Source organism: Rhineura floridana, chromosome 5, assembly GCF_030035675.1.
Source record: "Rhineura floridana isolate rRhiFlo1 chromosome 5, rRhiFlo1.hap2, whole genome shotgun sequence".
Lineage (NCBI taxonomy): Eukaryota > Metazoa > Chordata > Lepidosauria > Squamata > Rhineuridae > Rhineura > Rhineura floridana.
Genome location: NC_084484.1, coordinates 77,515,815 through 77,539,648, shown reverse-complemented (window position 1 = coordinate 77,539,648; position 23,834 = coordinate 77,515,815). Strand labels below are relative to the sequence as shown.

At 42.0% G+C, this 23,834-nt stretch overlaps 1 protein-coding gene across 5 annotated transcripts in view; it reads left to right on the top strand.

Moving 5' to 3' along the window:
• Positions 1-23,834, top strand: part of PHKA2 (phosphorylase kinase regulatory subunit alpha 2) — a 98,720-nt gene that overhangs the window by 921 nt on the left and 73,965 nt on the right. For 4 of the 5 annotated variants that reach the window (XM_061627248.1, XM_061627247.1, XM_061627245.1 and 1 more), the window contains exons 2-6: positions 2,228-2,420; positions 5,895-5,963; positions 20,007-20,165; positions 21,403-21,450; positions 22,674-22,842. In XM_061627248.1, coding sequence (XP_061483232.1) covers positions 2,343-2,420; positions 5,895-5,963; positions 20,007-20,165; positions 21,403-21,450; positions 22,674-22,842 — 523 coding nt within the window. In that variant the 5' untranslated portion in view covers positions 2,228-2,342. The remainder of the gene's footprint in view (positions 1-2,227; positions 2,421-5,894; positions 5,964-20,006; positions 20,166-21,402; positions 21,451-22,673; positions 22,843-23,834) is intronic. The other variant, XM_061627246.1, reaches the window with a different exon arrangement.

Genomic DNA, 23,834 nt, shown 5'->3' with positions numbered 1-23,834 from the left:
GGTTACTGTTACAGTTATTTTTATTTTTGCTAACATTACTATAATACTATTATATAACTCCAAATTAATTACACTAAATGCTATCCACCTCCCCCCCAAATTTACAAATTTAAGCTACAATCCCATGCAATAAGTCCCTGTTGACTCAACACAAGATATATTTGAGTAGACATGTACAGTATAGGATTGTGCCATATCGTCTATAAACCTGCCTTGGGAAAAGTGGATAAATCTAAATGTGCAGGCAGTAGCTCTGCTCAAGACATTTACTTCTCTGAAGTAGACAACTCTGGAATTTGATCACCCCAGGCCCAGCTTGCCTGTATGGCTGGATCTGTCCTGAATCCATGTTTTACAGTGCTGGTTTTAAGATGCATTTATTTGGGCTGAGAAATAGAGGTGGTGGTGGTTGCAGGGGAGACTTCAGTAGTTTAAATTGCTTTGGAAACTGTTAATTTGAAAAGATCCAGCAGTTTTTCTGCAGATTTGGCTCCACGCTTGATTTGGCAAGTTTGCTCCTACTGTTTATGTTTCTAGGGGTTTTGTCAGGACAGTGTAGTTAGTTATGCATGCAGAATTGTTCCTGGTTTTATTATTATATACACAGATAAAAGTCTAACATGGGCATAAGAAACTGCTGATGATTCTTGGCACGGAAAACAGTATTTGAATGGGGCCGAAGTTTGGAAGCTAGATAGCATGTGCATACTGCTGTGTGGAGTGTGCACGTTTAAAGAGTGCAATTCCTATTAATTATACTTTTGCCATTGAGTTGACTGGAATATGCATTGGATTGTATGCTGTATAGTGGACTGCTGTTCTCTTTGTCCTACAAAAACCATGATTGTTACAGTAATTATGTTTTAACATTTCCAAATGATACATTAAACAGTGTTCAATCTAGACTTGCTAGAACTGAATGTAAAACCTTAGTTCAAATCTGTCCTTATCCATTAGGACAGGATGACCTTGGAGTCGGTTACAATGGCCATATTTTCATGGTATGCTAAACTGTGGTTTAGTATAATGTGCACTAACAGAAACGAGCCTCAGTGAGCCTCAGGTTACATGCTTTTACTCCCCCCCCGCATCGTTGGAGGGAGTTGGAAAGTCTTCTGCTTCTGGTTATCTAAAAAAATGCCTCCTTCCCTGTAGACTCTCTCAGGTAAGATGGGCAGAGGAGGCCCTTTTAGTAGTTCAGGTGCCCTGAGAAGTTTGGGGGCTGTCAGCCTTGGAGAGGGCATTCTCTGTAGAATTGGAATTCCCTCCCCACAGTGGTGCATCTGGCACCTTCATGAAATATATATTGTAGTATGTAGAAGATGTGGCTCCTTACCCTGGCCTTTGACACCTGAGAACAACAAGAAGTCTGTTTTGCCATGTGGCCTAGAGCAACAACTGGTAAACGTTTCCTATGGTTAGTTTAAACAAGTGACCTTCAAATCATCATTTCTGAAGCTGGCTAGCCATAGTTAATGTTAACCATAGTTCCAGGTCAGAATGACATGACAGTCTGTGGTTAACTTAAAATGAAAGCTTCTGAACGTCTACTCTGAGCTGCTTGAGAGGAGATGGAAAGTGTGTGTATGGAAGCCCAAGGCTCACTGTGCCTCATTCCTGCTCATGCATGTTGTGCTAAACTATATTTTAGTGTAATGTGTAAATATGACCCTAACCAATCTACCTCACAAGATTCTTGTGAAGGTGAAATGGAGAAAGCCCATGAAGACTGTCCTGAGTTTCCTAGTGCAAGGATGAGATATAAATGTGATAAAGAAACAGCAAAGTTGTTAAACTTTGGAAATATTTGTTTTATACATTTGTGCCACCCAATTAATTTTGTATGTCTATAGAGGAAACGAAAAACAACCTTCCTCAACTTGGTACCTTCCACATCTTTTGGATTCCAACTCCCATCAGCTCCCACATGCATGGCCAATGGTCAAGGATGGTTGGAATTGTAGTCCAAAACATCTGGAGGGTACCAGGTTGGGGAAGGCAGGCATACAGAGACATGAGCCTGTCACTTACAGTATTATTTTTTTGTGTGTGAGTCCTATATAGGACAGATAATGTGAGAAGTAGTGAGCCTAATCCCACATTAAGTGTGTATAGAACTGCTGCTTCCAGAGTGTGGTTTTGACTATGAGTTATATGCAGGCAAAAGGGAAAATTGCCCAGTAATCCCTATTTTACTGATAGCTACTCTGTTTATTTTGGAACAAAGATGCCGGTTGCCAGCAAGTTACAGTTCAGCCTGCTGATGGATGAATGAACTACAAGTGCTAAACACTGCTAGAAATAGTTCGACTCCACCAGCCAGCCAATCTTCCCCCTGAAGAATGAGGAGCAGAAGCAACTCTGGAGTCCGTTTAGACGGCTATGCCCGACTTGTTCAACAGACCATTTTGAACCACCAGGTCAGTGCAGCTACTTACAGGTGAAAAGGCTATTCCCATTCTTAACAGTCCTCTAGGTTTTTATATTTATTTTTAGCAACCATTGTTTGCTTGGTTATTGATGTGTTTTTCATCTGTAAGGTATTTGCATTATTTAGATGTGACAAGAACACTTTAGATCATATACAGAAGTAAAAATCTTTGTTTTCTACATGGACAGGTATTTCTTGTTAGATGTCAACTTACTGTAAACAAATGTTGGTGTGAGAGTCTACAAGAACTCACTTTAATGAAGGATGGGTGACTGTGATCTCCCGCAAGGTCCCAGGCAAGGGCATCTTCATGGATGCCTGTGTAATTCTACCACTCTCTTCCAAAGTTCTTTGAGGGAGCTGAGAAGGCTTTAAATAGTTTTATATGACTGGCAGATTCCACTGGTCAGGAGGACATACTGCCCCTTTTTTTAAGGTAGCTTAGCATGAGGGAGGGGGTCCTCTCATCCTCAGGCCTCCATGCTCTTCTTCTGATGACATAGGCAACTGCTTCTGCTGCAGTTGGGTTCTGCTTTACCAGCTGGGCTTAACTCCTCCCTGCTCCTAATTATCGTGTTGTTGCTGAGCTAAGCAGCTGATAATGAAATGTATGGAGTGCTTTTACCATTGACAGTTGCTTTAAGAGAATCTCCTTCCTCACAGGCTGCCCTTGGAGTCTCACTACCAGATGCCCATCTCACCTTCTGCCTATTCCTCACCTTAGAAGTCTTACGCTATGCTTCAAGTGAATATAGTTAAGACATGGCTGTTATTGCCCCAGAGTAAAGAACTTTTGGGTTTTTCCAGACTGTGTACTATGGGTGATGGCTTGCTCTAGTTGTGTTTCCCCCCCAACAAATGTACCAAGTGTAAAATTTCATTTAAGACCAGCTATGAGTTTATTGGCAAATTCCTGAGTCCTGGCATGTTAATCATTCTCTCCATTTCCAACATTCCGGCTGTGAATGCCATTGGTCATGTAACCAAAATAGTACCATCCACTCCCAAGAGGGGGGTATGGGCAGGCTTGGGGGAACCTGAAGGATTGCAGAAGTATAAGAAAAACCTTTAGGGAGGAAAAAACCGAGGGGGGGTCTCCCAAAAACAGTCTAATGAGGATCGAGCTTGCTTAAGTGGCCATGGAATGGTGACTGGTGTTTGGAGAAAAACCAGGAGAAAGAAATGGAATGGAATGGAATGGAGTGGAGTGGAGTGGAGTGGAGTTGCTAGAATCCTAAACAGCAACACACAGCACTGATACATCTTGGTGCAGGTCCCATGTGTTAACTGTAATTGGCAAGCATTTTTCCAGGTCACAATACAATATTCTGTGCACATTTTATTATATATATATTATATTATATAATTGTATTATGTATGTGTGTGATTTTATTATAAGCCACCCTGAGTGCCCCATTGTGAGGTAGAAGGACAGGATAAAAATATTTTAAATAAGTATTTTTATTTATTTGACAAAATGAATATACTGCTTACTCAAACAAAGAACATGTAAGTGGTCTAGAAAAGACAAACTAATATATTCATTAAAATATCAATGAAAGCAAACATTGAAAACAAGTTAGATAAAATAAAAAATATAATCAGTAACTCTAGTTAAAGCAATTATACTTAAATCCCGTTAAACTGCATGCTAAAATTTCATGGCTGGGTAGGCTAGCTGAAATAAAATTCTTTTTAGCAGGCACCAAAAACAGTACAGCGAAAATGGACAGTATCAGTTTTCCTGCACAAGTTCTACAGATATCAGGTACTGAGAAGTACCATTGTCTATTCACCACATATTCATATGTGGAATGGATAATTGTATACTCATCATGTGTGACGATTTATACATTGTGGGTGTGCTTTCTCCTACAAAGAAATGGTACAGGTGCAAGAAAATAGTCTAACAGAGTAATCCAACTCAGGGGAAGTTGGCCTAAGTGGTGCTGGCGCAAAAGTCTGCGTAAAGTTCCTCTGCATCCAGTTGCCGTGCAGCAGCCTCTGAGTTGGTTGAATGCCAACTCAGCCAGGAGCTGCATGCAGGTATCAGAAAGTAAAAGCCTGCTCTCCCAAATACCCCTGCCAGGAAGTAAGCCCTCTCCATTCACTTCTATTGTATTTATTTTCTTAGACCAACCTTTCCCCCAGCACAACTTATTTATTTATTTATTTGATTTATATCCCACCCTTCCTCCTAGTAGGATCCCAGGGCAGCAAACAAAAGCACTAAAAACACTTTAAAACATCATAAAAACAGACTTTAAAAATAACTTTTGTCTGAATTTGGACCTGCAGGAGTACTCCAAACAGGAGTTGGATGTAGCCTAAGTCCCCTCAGCCCCTTCCCTGATATGCCTCCAGAACATACCTTTTTTGGAGCTTATGCCCAGGGCTGTGGAGTCGGTACGCCAGACCTTTGACTCCGACTCCTCTGTTTTTCTACTGTCCGACTCTGACTCCAACTCCTTCATAAATGGCAAATGTATATTAACTAGTAATAACACATTTACTGTAGTAAAATGGTAGCACAAGGCGTTTCATCACCACCACGTGAATCTAGAGCTTGGAAAAGTTATTTTTTTGAACTACAACTCCCACGAGCCCAATCCCTGGGGCTGATGGGAGTTGTAGTTTAAAAAAGTAACTTCTCCAAGCTCTGGATTCACGTGGTGGTGATGGCCTTGTGGTACCATTTTACTACAGTAAATGTGTTATTACTAGTTAATATACATTTGCCATTTATGAAGGAGTCGGAGTCGGTACATTTCTACTGACTCCGACTCCACCCAAAATTGCTCACGACTCCGACTCCACAGCCCTGCTTACACCAGCTTCACTTATGCTGGTCTTGGTTGAGCTGGCAGAACCAGGCTGAGGGACTTGTGCTGGTGTAACCTGGCCATGCCAGGACCCAGTCAGCTCAGTTGAAGATCTGCCGCATCGAACTCCCCTCAGCATAGTGTAAATGTCAGCTGGATTGCGCCCTATGTGACCCTTAGACTAGATGTTTGTACAAACAGGCACCATATTTATTTTGATGGCTGGCTGTTAATAGTTATTACAGTGTGGTTAAAAAAGAAATAAATCATGAGCATTACAAAACATTGAAGGTAAAGAATATCTAGCCTCATTGGATAGTTTGGGGTTCCTGGATAAGAGTAAACAAAATGCTTTAATTCTTTCAATTTGTTTACCTGAAGATATCCTACAGGAGAAAGCAGTAGTGTCTTTTGAGAGAGCCTTCAAATAAAATAATCTAATCTATAGTGATGAGAGTAGGATTTTTTTCCGTGAGTCACTTTCCAAATATACTTCTTGCTAAGCAGTATAAGCTGGAGTAGGATAGAATAAAGGGCATCATACAAATTTAAGACCCTAAAGGTCAAGTGCAACTTCGACACCAGACTATGCTAGGAGCACTCTACAGGGCACAACTAATAATTAGTAATCCTCTTTACAGTTGTCTGCCAGAATAAGATGTTACAAGACTCATGGGAGACAGAGATGTGTCACAACAGAAACAGGCATGGTCAGTGCAACTGCAAAAATTTATTCACGTTTTACTTAATTTGAAGGAAATCTTGAAATATAGAATTCAGACTCCTCACTTTACATTGCAGAGATCCAATGTGATGTGCCGCCCTGGGCTCCTGCTGGGAGGAAGGGCGGGATATAAATTAAATAATAAATAAATAAATGTGCATTTATGGAATCCTTCAATATGACCTCATGAGAGTGAGATATGGCGTGTGCAAAGTTTCGACAGTAGTATCTTTGTTTTCTCTCTGCCTCAGTTCTATCCTTCTTTAAAATTTTTCCAAGATTGTGTCATAGTAAATACCCCGTTTCCCCTCTTTCCCCTACTTAACATGTGCACACAGCCAGCACAACAGGATTTTGGGAAGGAAAGGGGCATCTTTGCCTCCCTTATCCCCATCTAGCCTTGTCTCCCTGTGCCTTGCAATATACTTGTGCTATGACCTTTACTACGATGAAAATGTCGACCCAGTGTGCGGCAGCTGTGAAAAAGGCAAATTCCATGCTAGCGATAATTAGGAAAGGTATTGAAAATAAAACAGCCGATATCATAATGCCGTTGTATAAATCTATGGTGCGGCCGCATTTGGAATACTGTGTACAGTTCTGGTCGCCTCATCTCAAAAAGGATATTATAGAGTTGGAAAAGGTTCTGAAGAGGGCAACCAGAATGATCAAGGGGATGGAGCGACTCCCTTACGAGGAAAGGTTGCAGCATTTGGGGCTTTTTAGTTTAGAGAAAAGGCGGGTCAGAGGAGACATGATAGAAGTGTATAAAATTATGCATGGCCTTGAGAAAGTGGATAGAGAAAAGTTCTTCTCCCTCTCTCATAATGCTAGAACTCGTGGACATTCAAAGAAGCTGAATGTTGGAAGATTCAGGACAGACAAAAGGAAGTACTTCTTTACTCAGCGCATAGTTAAACTATGGAATTTGCTCCCACAAGATGCAGTAATGGCCACCAGCTTGGACGGCTTTAAAAGAAGATTAGACAAATTCATGGAGGACAGGGCTATCAATGGCTACTAGCCGTGATGGCTGTGCTGTGCCACCCTAGTCAGAGGCAGCATGCTTCTGAAAACCAGTTGCCGGAAGCCTCAGGAGGGGAGAGTGTTCTTGCACTCGGGTCCTGCTTGCGGGCTTCCCCCAGGCACCTGGTTGGCCACTGTGAGAACAGGATGCTGGACTAGATGGGCCACTGGCCTGATCCAGCAGGCTCTTCTTATGTTCTTATGTTCTTACCCAGAGAGCTTCGGCTATGGGGTGGTATACAAGTTTAATAAATAAATAAGTTTAATAAATAAATATAAATAAACTTGTATCAGATAGAAAGGGAGGGCTAATCAGGGATGTGCATACAAACTCCTTGCTTCTAAAGCTTCATCATGCTGTCTTCATGTACATGTAGGTGGTGCAGGAGCAGGGAAAGACAGTTGTGTTTAGCACTTTCAGCTGAGCCAAACCATAATTTAACACAAATGAGCAAAAGTTTCCAGAGCAAGTATTCTGGCTGCAATGCTCCTTCCCCATTCCTGCTGCTGTTGGGCTATCTGGGGCTAAATTGTGGTTTGGCTTAGCATTATGTCAGAATCTGGGCTCATAGTTTGTATTGCTCTAAACAAATCACAAGCTGTAACCAAAGTTACCAGTTGCCTGGGTTTGGATGTAATGCTAAGCCCAAACCACGGCTTAGACCTGGGTAATGTGGCAGCAGGAGGGCTGGACGAGGAGCACTGCACTCACAATCTGCACTCTAGCAACCTGCATGTTTGCTCATTTGCACTGTGCTGCGATTTGGCTTAGCATTATGTGTGACATAGGCTGTGGAAGCAATGTGGCTGCAATACAAGTGGATTGTGCCCTGTGTACGTGAGTCTGTTTAACCAGACATTCAATGTATGTTTTTTAAAAAGCACACTGTCTCCGTTCATTTCTGTTTCACATGACAGAACCACACATTCTTTACTTCGGTGGTGAGATGGCTCTAGCATCACTGTATAGCTATTGTGAATCTGATTTTCTGGTCAACCTGAGAGCTTACATAACTGTACTGTGGGCTAGACTCTAACTCCAGCTGAAACAGTTTATTAAATCTTTAATGATTCCAGCAAAGACGTTAAGGGCCGCAGAATAGTTCCATCAATGTAATTCAGGGTCAGATCCATTCATTGGCATTTTTTATATATTGTACACTTGAATCTCATAACAATGTCATTAAACAGACGAAGATAATGCTTGTACAGTTCTGTACAATGTTATGATTCTGAGTGTTGTGTATGTTTCTTGGCTGCTTACCCCTGAATACACGGCTTTGGTAAACTATATTAGTACAGTCCTAGTCAAATCCTTGTACCATGCAGAGCCCTAATGATTTCACTAGATTTCCCCTGCAACGGATTCTCTTCATGCAAAGTCAGTTTCAGTCCTGGAACCATGAAATGTCAGTTTTGTAATCACAGTGTGATCACATAATGGCTGCATTCACTCAAAAACCTTGGCTTGATAAACCATTATGTGCCTGAGATGTGTTCTTGTGCATCTCTCCTACTTCAAGTGGTTAAACAAGCCAGGGCAGCATGATGTTCAAACCTAGGATCACCCAGGTTTGTTTCTGGCCAACAAGGCAGGATCACTTGCCAGACTTAAGCTGAGGTTTGCTGTTGGCTTAAAAATCTTATGAGGGAGAAAAAAACCACAATCCTGTATTTGGATGTCACACTAAGCTGTTTTGTTTACTCACTCATGCCAGGTGAGGAGCAAAATGGGAGATATCTGTATCATGTACAGTATAATATTAAGCCAAGGTTCTTGCTTTTCATTACATGTGTCTGCAGCATTGGGTCACTAAGGCATATTGGTAGGTAGAAATCCCTGAACTGAAAGGCAGCCATGAACCCACCCACTCTGCCTTTACCACAATAAGGCATTCTGCCCACACTTCTGTGTTCTTATTCATTGCAATTTGTGATTGCAGTTCTGTATTAGAGCTGTTGAGGGTTAGTATGCTCCCAGCAAGCTGCCTTAACACTATGGCACATGCAGAACTTCCCATCCATCAGTGAGAGCTTAATGGGACCAGAGACTTGTCTTTTGTAGGTTGTGTGAACTTGAAGAGTCCAGTTGTTCACAACAGAAAATGACTAAACAATAGGACTCCGAACAGTATGAGCACTACAGACCTTGAGGATAGCGTTTTTCCTGGTGTCCAATTACAGTTTCTATGGTCAGCTCAAAAATGATTTCCTGACATTGCACTTTGTTATGCAGCTACTGGGCATATGAAGCAGTGCCAGTGGCTGTTCCTGTTTCTAGTACTAGAACTGACTTCCTTTTGAAATAAATCAAGCTGTTCCACATAGCCCCTAAGGCTTTTTGAGGTGTGAATGGACCACTCCAACAGCCTCATAACCACTGCTGTCTGCTTCCCTGTTGCTTCCACCACTTTTTACAACCCAAAAAATTTATTTATTTATTGCATTTGTATACTGCCCCATAGCTGAAGCTCTCTGGGCGGTTTAGAACAATTAAAAATGTTAAAAACAAATATACAAATTTAAAAACACATTTTTTAAAAAGCAATTTAAAAACACGTGGTAAAATGCCTGGGAGAAGAGGAAAGTCTTGACCTGGCACCGAAAAGATAACAGTGTTGGCGCCAGGCGCACCTCATCAAAACAATCATTCCATAATTTGGGGGCCACCACTGAGAAGGCCCTCTCCCTTGTTGCCAGACTCCCAGCTTCCCTCTGAGTAGACACCCGGAGGAGGGCCTTGGATGTTGAGCGTTGTCTACGGGTGGGTTCGTGTCCAGAGAGGCGTTCCATCAGGTGTTGTGGTCCTAAGCTATGTAAGGCTTTATAGGTTAAAACCAGCACCTTGAATCGAGCTCAGAAACATACAGGCAGCCAATGCAAGCGGGCCAGAATCGGTTTTATATATTTGAACCGTCTGGTCCCTGTTACCAATCTGGCCACTGCATTTTGCACAAGCTGCAGTTTCCGAACCATCTTCAAAGGCAGCCGCACACAGAGCGCATTGCAGTAATCTAACTTGGAGGTTACCAGATCATGGACAACTGAAGCCAGGTTATCCCTGTCCAGATAGGGGCACAGCTGGGCCACCAACCAAAGTTGGTAGAAGGCACTCCGTGCCACCGAGGCTACCTGAGCCTCAAGTGACAGAGATGGTTCTAGGAGAACCCCTAAGCTACGAACCTGCTTCTTCAGGGAGAGTGCAACCCCATCCAGGACAGGTTGGACATCCACCATCCAGTCAGAAGAACCACCCACTAGCAGCATCTCAGTCTTGTCTGGACTGAGCCTCAGTTTATTAGCCCTCATCCAGTCCATTGTCGCAGCCAGGCACTGGTTCAGCACATTGACAGCCTCACCTGAAGAAGATAAAAATGAGAAATAGAGCTGTGTGTCATCAGCATACTGATGGCAATGCACTCCAAAGCTCTGGATGACCGCACCCAACGGTTTCATGTAGATGTTGAACAGCATGGGGGACAGAACTGACCCCTGCAGAACCCCGTACTGGAGAGTCCAGGGTGCCGAGCAATGTTCCCCAAGCACCACCTTCTGGAGCCGACCCACCAAGTAGGAGCGGAACCACCACCATGCAGTCCCTCCCACTCCCAAGTCAGCCAGTCTTCCCAGAAGGACACCATGGTCGATGGTATTGAAAGCCGTTGAGAGAACAAGGAGAATCAACAGAGTCACACTCCCCCTGTCTCTCTCCCAACAGAGGTCATCATACAGGGCGACCAAGGCTGTTTCCATGCCAAAACCAGGCCTGAAACCCAACTGAAATGGATTTAGATAATCGGCTTCATCCAAGAGTGTCTGGAGCTGGCCTGCCACCACTCGTTCAAGGACCTTGCCCAGGAATGGAACATTTGCTACAGGCCTATAGTTATTAAGATTTTCTGCATCCAGGGAGGGTCTCTTCAGGAGTGGTCTCACTACCACCTCTTTCATGCAGCCAGGGACCACTCCCTCTCGCAGAGAGGCATTAATCACTTCCCTGACCCAGCCGGCTGTTGCATCCCTGCAAGCTTTTATTAGCCAAGAAGGGCAAGGATCCAGCACAGAAGTGGTTGCACGAACCTGTCCAAGCACCTTGCCAACGTCCTCAAGCTGTACCAACTGAAACTCATCCAAGAAATTGGGACAAGGCTGTGCTCTGGATACCCAGCTTTATTCACCTGCTATAACACTGGAGTCTAAGTCCTGGCGGATGCTAAAGATTTTATCCTGGAGGTGCCTAGCAAATTCATTACAGTGGGCCTCAGATGGATCTACCATGTCCTTGGGGCCAGCATGTAATAGCCCCTGGACAATTCTGAAGAGCTCTGCTGGGCGTCAGATTGATGATTTGATAGTGGCAGCAAAATATATATTTTTGCTGCCCTCACTGCCCCTAAATACAGCTTACCATAGGCACTTACCAGTGTGTAATTGCATCCGCCAGGAGTTCGTCTCCATCTGCACTCAAGCTGTCACCTATGTTCTTTCATCGCTCTCAGCTCTGGGGTATACCATGGAGCTGTATAATCTCTACACAGAAGAGGGCGCTCAGGAACAATCATGTCAACCGCCCGGGTCATTTCTGTATCCCACAGTTCAACCAGGGTTTCGACAGGAGCACCAGCCCTATCAGCCGGAAAACTCTCCAGAGCCCTTTGAAAACCATCCGGATCAGTTAGTCTCTGGGGGTGGAGCAACTTAATAGGTCACCCACACTTGCAGAGGGGAAAGGCCTCTGTAAGTCTAAACTTCAGCAAGCAGTGATCTGTCCCTGACAGAGGGACTGATGTAAGGCCCCCCACATTCAGATCACCATCTCCATGTCCAGTTGCAAAAAACAAGTCTAGAGTATGTCCTGCTACATGTGTTGGGCCAATGGCATATTGGGACAGTCCCATGGTTGTTATGGAGACCATGAAATCCTGAACAGCCCCGGATAAGGTGGCCTCGGCATGAATGTTGACATCCCCCAGAACCAACAATCTGGGGGATCTCAATAGTACACCTGAGACCACCTCCGTCAGCTCAGCTAGGGAGTCTGTTGGGCAGCAGGGTGGGCGGTACACCAACAGAATCCCCAGTATGTCCTGCTGACCCAACACAAGGTGCAAACACTCCAGACCGGTAGTCACATGGACAGGGTGCTTGCAAAGGGAGCTCCTATAGACCACAGCAACCCCCCTCCCCAACCCTCAGGTTTACCCTGATGCTGAACCAGGTACCCTGGCGGGCATAGTTGGGGAGACTGACTCCCCCCTGCTCACCCACCCAGGACTCAGTTATACATGCCAGATCGGCTGCCACATCCACAATTAAATCGTGAATGAGGGAGATCTTATTATGCACTGATCTGGCATTTAGAAGCAGCGTCCGGAGGTCTGAGAGCTGGCTGAGAGGGCAACCAACAAACCTGCAGGTGTGGGGAGGTCCGGAACAAGGCACAGCCATTAACTCCCTGGGCTGCGTTCCCTTTACCTGGCACGTCCTCCTCACAACGTCATATTTCCCTCTACCCGTCACTACACTAATTGGGGGCCCCTCAAGTCTCCCCACTTGGCTCTGAAAATCTTTATCTTGACTATCAGAGTAACAGGTGGTGGAGGCCAAGCTCAAAGGAGGCTTTATCAGTCTCTGGTTGCTGCTGCCTTATTCAAGTGCCTATTGAGCTCCCTTCTTAACTCCCTCACCCATCCCTAAATAAGGCTGCTATAGCAATGCTGACACACATTCCTACAACATCCCTAGCAATTCTACCACAACCCACCTGTCACAACATTGTGCACTGATTACATTCCCACAGCGGCTGAGCTTTAGATGGTGCTAATCAATTCTGGTGGCAGCCAAACAACACTGTGATGCCACCTAACCAGTGTACATGCGTTTTCCACACTTAGTGTGCAACTAAGTAGTTAAAGAGAGACTACAGTGCCTTCCCCAGGAAATGATATAAGAAGACAGCAACTTGCAGTTGTAGCCAGGTTTCTCCACAGACAGGAGTTTGAGATGCTTGTCAGTACAAACACAGGCAGCCTCCAAACAGTCAGGGAAGGAAAGAATGCCAGTTCAGTCAAGCATTTAGCCAGTTTCATAGCCTAGTAAGCAGGAAGTGTATATGGAGAACCCACACACTTCCCACAAGGGGGATTTAAGTCCTTCTATGGAAACAGTGCTCCCACCCATATAGACACTCCAAGCAGTACGCCCAAATCATCAGAGGGAAATAGTGCTTGTTTAATGCAGGAGTATGAACCACAAAGAAGAACAGAAAACCCAGTAATAAGTTCACAGGAGCCATAAAAACTTAAGAAGAGCCCTGCTGGATCCGGCCAAAGGCCAGTCTAGTCCATCATCCTGTTCTCAGAGTGGTCAACCATAAGCTTATGGGAAGCCCACAAGCAGGACCCATGTGCAATTGCACTCTCATTGCTTATGATTCTCAGCAACTGGTACTCAGAGGCATACTGCCTCCAAACGTAGCCATCATGGCACCATCACCAAAAAGCCATCTGCTACCTTCACGAGGAAAAGGGCTGCAGTAGAAAATAAGGGGGGGGGATGTTGAAGTGATCCCTACCTGAAAGATCGTCTTATCCCTTATATACCCTGTCGATCACTGCGCTCTGAAGGTGAGGGCCTTCTGCAGATACCATCTTATTAAGAGGTCCATTCCACACAACATAGAAAGTAGATCTTTAGTGCAGTGGCACCTACCCTTTGAAATTCCCTCCCCTTAAATATCAGACAGGCACCATCTCTGTTGTCTTTTTGGTGCCTACTGAAGACCTTTCCCTTTCAACAAGCCTTAAAAGTAGAGACCTTATCCCAGTCTGCGTCTGTTTGGAATTGCTTTTTAAGATGTTTTTAAAGGTTTTTTTAAAAAGATGTTTTAAAGTGTTTTTAGTTTGCTGCCCTGGGCTTCTGCTGGGAGGAAAGGCAGAATAATACTAATAATAATACAGTGCAAAGCTTAGCTTTTGGATATTCTTTATCTAAGGGGATTGTTGCTGACAGAAGTGGGGGATACCAGGAACAGAACCCAATCTTCTCACTCCACAGATCCTCTTCCTAACAGCATAGCCGTAATAAGTGCAGAAAGAAGGCAGCTTTAAAAGGGAGGATAATAGTATCAATGGCTACTAGTTATGCTGGCTGTATACTACCTACAGGATCAGATGCAGCACACTTATGAGTACCAGTCACTTGGAAACAACAGTTGGAGAAGGCTATTTTACTAATGTGGTTGTGGGCTCCCCATTGGCATGTGAGAAACAGGAAGGTAGACCAGATGGACATTTGGTTTGATTCAGCAGGGATCATCTTACATTCTTAAGACAAATTCAAGATGGGGTCTTTGAAGTCTTCCAGAGGGCCATCCTTTGATATGTTTCCTTCCCTTCCCTCAGCCCCATTCATGGCACCCAGGGTGCACAGCCATATAGACCAGGATTGGGGCTCAAGCATGAGGTTAGTACCCAAGAGGTGCCAGGTTCAAATCAAAACACCTATGCACTGGGTCCAGTCCTATAAGGAAAAATGCCCCATTATTTTGGCCATTGACCAGTATTGCCAATATGGACACTGTTTTGTGTTCACCAGTAAAGATGACCGTGTTGCCTTCACTAATGCATGGTGGAACTTACTTGCATTTGTGGGTTTGTTGTAGTGAACAGGGCCCTGTTTTAGTAACCTGCATACTTACTTACCCCATATCCCCTGTGTGGAGCCCATTGCTAACCTGTGGAGTGGCATATGAGTAGTCACTATGGGAAATAGAATCATGGATTAGATAAACATGCAGTCTGATCTAGTAAGGATCTTCTTATGATGAAGAGAGGCTTGTTCCACATATGGCAAGAGAAGAAGGAAATGCTTTGTTGCAATGAGAGTGTGTGTATGAGTCAGACTTTCCTGAGTGGGTATTCTGTACCCTCAGAGGTGTGACCGAGATGACATAAAAGGAAGATGGAAGCAATGCACTGTACTCTATAAAAGAGATGCAAGGATGACAGATTCATTCATGGAGGAACCCTATGATAACCAGAAATTTTAGAATGTGTGGTGAAAGCTGTTCTTAAAATACTTGGAAGAAACAAATCAGCAGGAACATATGGCATACCAATACAGTTGCTACAAGCTACTGAGACAGAATCTGTCCAGATTTTGACAAAAATATGTCAACAAATATGGAAAACTAAACAAATGGCCCACAGACTGGAAGCGTTCCATATACATTCCACTTCCAAAGAAAGGGGATCCCAGGGAATGCAGTAATTATTGAACTATTGCCTTAATATCCCATGCAAGTAAAGTAATGCTCAAGATTCTACAACAAAGGCTCTTACCATATATGGAGCGAGAAATGCCAGACATCCAAGCTGGATTTAGAAAGGGAAGAGGCACCAGATATCATATTGCAAACATACGTTGGATAATGGAACTGACCAAGGAATTTCAGAAGAAAATCACCCTGTGCTTTATAGATTACAGCAAAGCCTTTGATTGTGTAGATCATGAAAAACTATGGAATGCTTTAAAAGGAATGAGGGTGCCACAGCATCTGATTGTCCAGATGCACAACCTATACTCTGGACAAGAGGCTACTGTAAGGACAGAGTTTGGAGAAACCAATTGGTTTCTAATTGGAAAGGGTATGAGACGGGTGTATTTTATCACCGTATTTGTTTAATCTATACGCAGAACATATCATACGGAAAGCGGGACTGAACCAAGATGAAGGAGGTGTGAAAATTGGAGGGAGTCATATAAATAATTTAAGATATGCAGATGATACCATACTACTAGCAGAAACCTGTAATGATTTGAAACAAATGCTGTTGAAAGTTAAAGAGGAAAGCATAAAAGCAGGACTACAGCTGAACTTCAAGAAGACTACAGCAATGACAACAGAAGATTTAACTTTAAAGTTGACAAGAATGACATTGAACTTGTCAAGGATTATCAATACCTTGGCATAGTCATTAACCAAAATGGAGACAATAAAGAAATCAGAAGAAGGCTAGGACTGGGGAGGGTAGCTATGAGAGAACTAGAAAAGGTCCTCAAATGCAAAGATGTATCACTGAACACTAAAGTCAGGATCATTCAGACTGTGGTATTCCCGATCTCTATGTATGGATGTGAAAGTTGGACAGTGACAAAAGCGGATAAGAGAAAAATCAACTCATTTGAAACGTGGTGTTGGAAGAGAGTTTTACGCATACCATGGACTGTGAAAAAGACGATAATTGGGTGTTAGAACAAATTCAACCAGAACTATCACTAGAAGCTAAAATGATGGAACTGAGGCTATCATACTTTGGACACATCATGAGAAGACATGATTCACTAGAAAAGACAATAATGCTGGGAAAAACAGAAGGGAGTAGAAAAAGAGGAAGGCCAGACAAGTGACGGATTTATTTATTTATTTATTTATTTATTATTGCATTTATATACCGCCCCATAGCCAAAGTTCTCTGGGCGGTTTACAGCAATTAAAAACTACAAAAACAAATATACAAATTTTTAAACACAAAAAACAATTTAAAAACACAATTTTAAAAAGTTTAAAAACAGTTTAAAAACACATGCTAAAATGCCTGGGGGAAGAGGAAAATGTTGACCTGGCTGCAAGAAAGGAAGCCACAGGTCTGAACATATAACTTCTGAACAGGGTGGTTCATGACAGATGCTATTGGAGGTCACTAATTCATAGGGTCGCCATAAATCATAATCGACTTGAAGGCACATAACAGCAACAACAACAGAGGTGTGCCATGATTGGCTGCAGCATTAATTCTGTCCTCTGTTGATACTGTGGTAGTGAAGAGAGAGGAGCATGGGGGTAGTCTTCTGGCACTTTCCATTGACTTCAGTCAATGGGAATGTTAAACTACTGCTCTTACAAGTGCAACTTTATACTGTTGCAGGTTGTGGAAACAAGCCCTGAGCAAGCACAGAGTTCCTCCAAATAAGCGATTCCCTCCCTCCTTAGTTTCCTGTGTTTTGCTAAGAATTTATTCTCACAAAAGTTTAATAATTAATAGATTTGGGCATGAAGACTAAAATAATCCATACAACCCCCCTCCCTATGACCTTGAAGCTTAGAGACAGTTGATAATAGCAGTTGTGGCTCTCTATGATTTCACAACATTTTAAAAGCTAAAGATCATCCTGTGTTCTGATGCATAGGCAATTCCCCAGAAATCTCCTTCTTAGAATGTTCCATTACTCCTCTGGCACTGAGCCCAGAATGAAGCTGCTAAACACACACACACAGACACAGTAACAAGCATCTTCTTTCTTTTTCTTCCCACAGCACAAAAATTAGTAATTAGAAATTAGTGACTGAGTTAACACATAGTCTTAGGACCAAACTATACATCTTTCACAGACGTTTGTATCTTTTCTTTTGTGGTTTCTTCTTTCTTTCTTTCTTTCTTTCTTTCTTTCTTTCTTTCTTTCTTTCTTTCTTTCTTTCTTTCTTTCTTTCTTTCTTTTTTAAACTGACAGCATCTTTCATTTTTTCAAATTTCAATGTAGAAGCAGCAGGTTAGAAGGCTTACTCAGCTCTTATTCCTCTGGGTGTTTCACTTCTTCCCAGCTGATTTTCATCTCTCAGGAAAAAAAAGATATGCATATATCTTTCCTTATGAGGTGAAAAACAACTGAGGGGTTAATTTGAGCAGCAAAAGGAAAAAGGAAAAAATTCAGGCCTGGTATGTGGCTTCTGGCAGCTGCTGGGCCTCTGTGGCTTCTAATCCAGACCCCACTGTGCATTGTTCATTGGAGCACTGCCAGTGCTGCTGCCAGATACCTGGAGCTGGCTCTGGCTCTCCGTCACCATTCCTTCCCTGAAATCTGTAATCCCAGAGCTGTTAAAAAATGCTGTTGAATGTAAACATGACTTTATTGTAAGTAAAGAGGAGTTCACAGTGAGATAAAATCCCAACCATTTGGAAAGAGATGAGCTACTTTTGAGGCTCACATACTTCTGCTTGTCATTTCAAGTTAAATTCAATACCAGGTTGCTGTTTTTGCTATGGTCTTGCTTTTCACCCCATCAACCTGTATTTTAGAAGTTAATCTGTGGACAATTAATTTTCATATGAATGAAATTCTCATACAGCACTAGAGGCAGCTGATTTAGATGGGTACCCATCTTTGATTAATACACAAGGTCATCTTCTTTGTTCCTATGTATAAGTGGACAGCCTTTGAATCTATATCACTCAAGCCTTCTTTAATATGTTCATAGCAGAAAAGCTTTTTGAGGGCAGCTCTTTACCTTGAGTACATTTCCACTCATTCAACCAGGGACCCAAAAATGTATTTCTCCAGTGCCAGTTCTCTCTGGCTAGCAGGCAAGCAAGGTCAATGAACATCTTACTCGATGAGTTAATTTTTGTTATTTACAGTGGAATCCTGTGCATGGCCTCTTGGAAGTAGGCATCATCAAGTTCAATAGGATTTACACTCAGGTACACGGACATAGGATTGCACCCTTATTTTTAAAAAATAAAAATAAAAATTTCCATTTGAAAAAATGCTCAAGGTGGATTTTTAAAGGCTAAAACTCAATGGCAGAGCATGTGCTTTGCATGAACAAGCCCCCAACTTCAATCCCTGCCTGCCATATCTAGTTTAAAAAGGGTCTTGGGTAACAAGTGCTAAGAGAGACCTCCACCTAGACCAGGGGCAGAGAACCTGTGGCCCCCAAATGTTGTTGGACTACAACTCCCATAAGCCCCAGTCAGCATGGCCAGGGGCCAGGAATGTTTAGTGTTGTAGACCAACAACTTCTGGGTGGCCACAGGTTCCTCATAGGAACATAGGAAGCTGCCTTACACTGAGTCAGACCGCTGGTCCGTCTAGCTCAGTATTGTCTACAGTGACCGGCAGCGGCTTCTCCAGGGTTTATTTATTTATTTATTATTTAATTTGTATCCCGCCCTTCCTCCCAGCAGGAGCCCAGAGCGGCAAAGAAAGCACTAAAAACACTTTAAAACATCATAGAAACAGATCTTAAAATACATTAAAACAAAACAGCGTTAAAAACATTTTTTAAAAAAAAAAACTTTAAAAAAGGGTTAAAAACATTATTAAAAAACATATTAAGCAATTCTAACACAGACGCAGACTGGGATAGGTCTCAACCTAAAAGGCTTGTTGAAAGAGGAAAGTCTTCAAAAGGCGCTGATTGCAGATTGAACTTGGGACCTTTTGCATGCGGACAGATGCTCTACCACTGAGCTATGGCCCTTCCCCAAGCTACAACTTTTCTCCAAATCAAGGATCTTGATTCTGGACAATAGATCGCACTGGACTAGAGGGATAAATAGTTTCCTCTGGTATAAGGTAAATTCCTATGTTGGAGAGGCATATAGCAGCCATTCATTCTCCTCATGCTGTTATTGATGTGTAAAAATATTATGAATAAATTCTTCTTATATCATCCCAGAGGCGCAAAAGTACCTCAGCTTCCAATGGTTATTGCCACATAATCTGTCATAGGCAACAATAATTATACTTCGAATTTATATATAGTATTGTAGGATGTTTATACATTATCTCAGTAATCCTTGAGACAGATCTGTAATATAGGCAAATATCATGTCCATATACACATGGGATGAGGTTGAGAGACTGTAGCTTTCATAAAGTTATCATGCAAGAGATCAGATCTGAAAGAGGACTTCCTGGTTCACTGCTCAATTTCCTATGCAATCTGGTGCATGTATACTTAAGCCGCATTTCATTCAATAGATTTACTCCCTAGTAAGCTTGTATAAGACTGTAGCCATAGACCAGGTGTGGTAAACCTTTAGTCCTGCAGTACAACTCTCATCAGCCCTATCTAGTATGGCCAGTGCCCAGGGGTGATAGGAGTTGTAGTTCAGCAACATCTGGAGGGCCAAACGTTCCCCCCACCCGCTGTAGAAACTATGGAACAGTTGTTCTCAGTAGCATGTTGAATAAATAATTTCCTTTTTTATTATTTAAGAACGCTGTTACGGGATTGCTCTCTGCCAGTACTGAGCAAAAGGATGCTTGGGTACGGGATAATATATATAGCATTTTGGCTGTGTGGGGCCTGGGGATGGCCTACAGGAAGAATGCAGATCGTGATGAAGATAAAGCCAAAGCATATGAACTAGAACAGGTATGTCTTTCAATCACTTTCATTTTCTAGTATGATATCTAAGGATGAACATTTAGAATAGGTAACATTTATTACTTACTTGACAGGTGCATCAAAAATCTTGCCACTTTCAGTACTGTTTATTATGGGTGGTGTTAAAATTGTAATATAAGAGCTGAAAGGTGGTAAGATCAAAGGTATGGATGAGATTCAGGGAAAGTGCTCATTCAGTGATTGACTTCATATATCCATCATCTTTTCTTGAGAAAGAACTAAGGGTTCTCCTATACACAGTATTGATAGGTGAGCTTCTATAGTTCAGTTCAGACTGACTCACTTGAAACATATTTTAGGCTCAGTTTGTAACAGGCTGAAGTTTGCTCATTTTTATAGATTTGTGTGCGTTTCAAGCTTCACATTGCGTATAGAGTGAGTTCCTTCTGATGCTCACTTCTCTTGACCCAAATCTTGTCTGATTTTGATAGCAGCAATGGCAAGAAAGACTATTGCTTCCTTTTTCCTTTTCTACTTATTCTTTATTATGGCCCTAGAAGCTCTGCAAAACTACATTTCTCAGGGACTGCTACAGGGCTTAATGAATGGAGCCATTATTATTGTCGTTGCTTCTATCTGTAAGCTTCCATGGGAAAAAGGAAGGCAGTGACTGAAATGGCAGGGAGAGTTAATGCTGGGACTGGGGCAAAGCTAATAATGATCTAATAAAACACCAGAAAGATTTGGGATTTTCTTGTAATTAGCTTAGCAGCTCTGAATTGAGAAAGCTCATACTACAAGCTCCCCAGCTCTGAACTTCAGTAATATCACTCCATGCACTATTTGGTCAGTGAAACAGAAATGATATGTGAATGCTGTGTCCTTGAATAAAATTCTGAGCTTCTATTTATAGTGTAGGAATGACTATTAAAACGTCAATTTCTTTCTCTCTTTCTTGTTTTAGTTGTATGACATCTTTGGCAATGACATAAAGTGGTAACAATGTTTTAGCATGTATCTTTGTCGGTTATAAAATCAGGTTACTCCATTGAACAAATTGTTTTCTTAAATGTATTTCTTTAATTTTTATTTATTTAGTATATTTGTATGCCTCTTTTCATCGCCAGGTCACCTCAAAGCGGCTTAAATGTATAGGATAGTTGTGTAAATGCAGTTTTTGTTACATGAGCATTAATAGTTACATATTAATACATGTAATAACATACAAACACATATATAATTTTCTTTAATTATATTCCTGCAGAATGTTGTTAAACTGATGCGGGGACTTCTACAATGTATGTTGAGACAGGTAATAAACAACAGGACAACTTTTAATTCTGTTATTTTCAGTGATGTGAACAATTCTAATGATACCAATGCAATCTGAGGTATGAAGGATGGGAGACAATGAGGAAGGCAGGTTAAGCTGAAGCAGTACTTGTGGCTATCAGATTCTGTCTGCAGCAGCTCCTTTGTAACCATTTCAGTTGGTGGAAGATGGGGAAGTGCATTTTGGGCTTTGCGAGCTATTTGAGTGATGATAAGAAGTCCCACTGAAATGAATTTAAAGGCAGTCAGCCATGATATGATATTATACATACAACTATTTTAACTGTGTGTTCTATTTATACAACATGGCTTTCTGTGATAAATATTTGAGTGTAATAATTATTTTGCTGGGAGTTGCAGTGCACCAGGGTCCTGAAGGAAGAGTGGCAGCTCTCTTCCAATGCCAATTGCCAGTGTGAGGCCCCTGGATTGTAGCAGGGGGTACCCCTATTACCCCGTGCCTGGGTTCTGATAGATGTCAACCTCTCCCATGCTGTCTATTTCTGCAAGAAAAATCTTGCACTTGAGGGCAAACTGTGTGATGTGAGGTGTAGTTTGGCCCTTCAGTGGTTGAAATCAGCCATGCTCAGTTCCCTCCACAATAATTTCACTTTAGATACACGTGTAAGGACTAGTTTGCATGATCAGTGACTGAGAGATTGTGTTCAATGTTTTTAATTTAATATTTTTATACTAGGGTTTGTTTTCATTGACAAGAAATCCATGACATTTTAGGTCCAGTGCAATGCCCACCATTTAAAAAAAAACGTTTACATTCCTGTGTGGTTGCTAAGAACTGAAAACTCTATCTAGTTCTGCAAGGCTGAAATATTGACAATGATAATGCTTATTGGGATATTTCCTTACTTTATATAATTCTAATGGTATATAAAGTTGTGTAAAGGATGCCTGATTATTTGGTGATTCTCTTTACCAGTTAGAAGTTTCTATCTGGGTGTCTGTCTTCCAGACAATCCAAGGTGTATATCAGTGTGATTTTCAGTTAACAATAAACTGTCAGAGCTTTATCCATTGCTCAATTGAAATTGGTTTATTGATGAGTGAATAATTTGCTTTGAGGGTTTTGTTGTATCAAAGCCCATTAGATTAAATGTACCAAAATCTTGGCACTGATAAAGAATTATGATTTTAAAATGCTTATGCCTAAGGAGCCACTTTCGAAATATTTCATGTTTTTCTTAGGTAGATAAGGTTGAAAAGTTCAAGCACACACAGAGTACCAAGGACTGCCTGCATGCCAAATATAACACAGCCACTTGTGGTACAGTAGTTGCAGATGATGAATGGGGGCATCTACAGGTTGATGCAACTTCCCTTTACCTTCTCTTTTTGGCTCAGATGACAGCATCAGGTAAGCTTTCTGGAATCAATAGTTCTTTTCTAAGGTCAGTTCAAAGTTGTTTATAATCAGCAAGTAGCTTTAAAAAAACCAGATTTAGTATCAGACTTGTCTTTAACTCTTCTTCTGTATGCCTCCTTAGTTGCAGATTGGACTGGACAAGTTGCTATCTGGATCTCTGTAACTATCTAAATGGCTTGATCTTCTTTGGAATGACAATGACTATCTATTGTGCTTCAAACTTTTGTGAAAAAGATATTTTAACTGTTTTGAATCTGAATTAACAGTTGGTTTGATAGGTTCTCATGTAAATGTTTTGCAGGGAATGCCTTACAACAGGGATTGAAAACTTCTTGCCCGCCAGATGCTGTTGGGCTCCAAGTCCCGTCCAATATGGCCAGTGGTTACGGATGATGGGAGCTGTAATCCAATAACAACTGGAGGGCCATAAGTTCTCCATCCATGCCTTCTAAGAAAGCACCTACACGCTCATGCATCCTCTGCATGAGGATAGATATTTGCAGTGTGTTTCCAAGGACACTCATCCTACAGATGACTGACTACCCACAAAGCAGATGGTTGTTTCAGCACTTTAAAAACCACTTACTGCTATTTTTTTTGTCGTAGTGTTTAACTGCGCTGTGATAAATCACAGAAACAAAAATTACGAGCATGATGTATGGCACTTATTATTGGAGCCTGATATTACAGAGTAGGATTATCACTGGAAAATCCATCCCATTTAAGAACTGAACATGTGTTTTATTTTGGTTGATATTCTTCACAAAAATAAAAGCTACTCTAGTGCATGAATCTTATTATAAATTTTGAGTAGCAAAGAAAGCATGGTGAAAAATAATAGATTATCTACTTCTATGTTGTGTTAGATGAGATAAAAGGATACCTGGGCGCAATGTCAGTGTCAAGAATAAATGCAGCCCCGCTCGCTCCACTCACCAACTCCCCTCACTGCTCCTACCACCCATGCAGACACCCTCAATCCC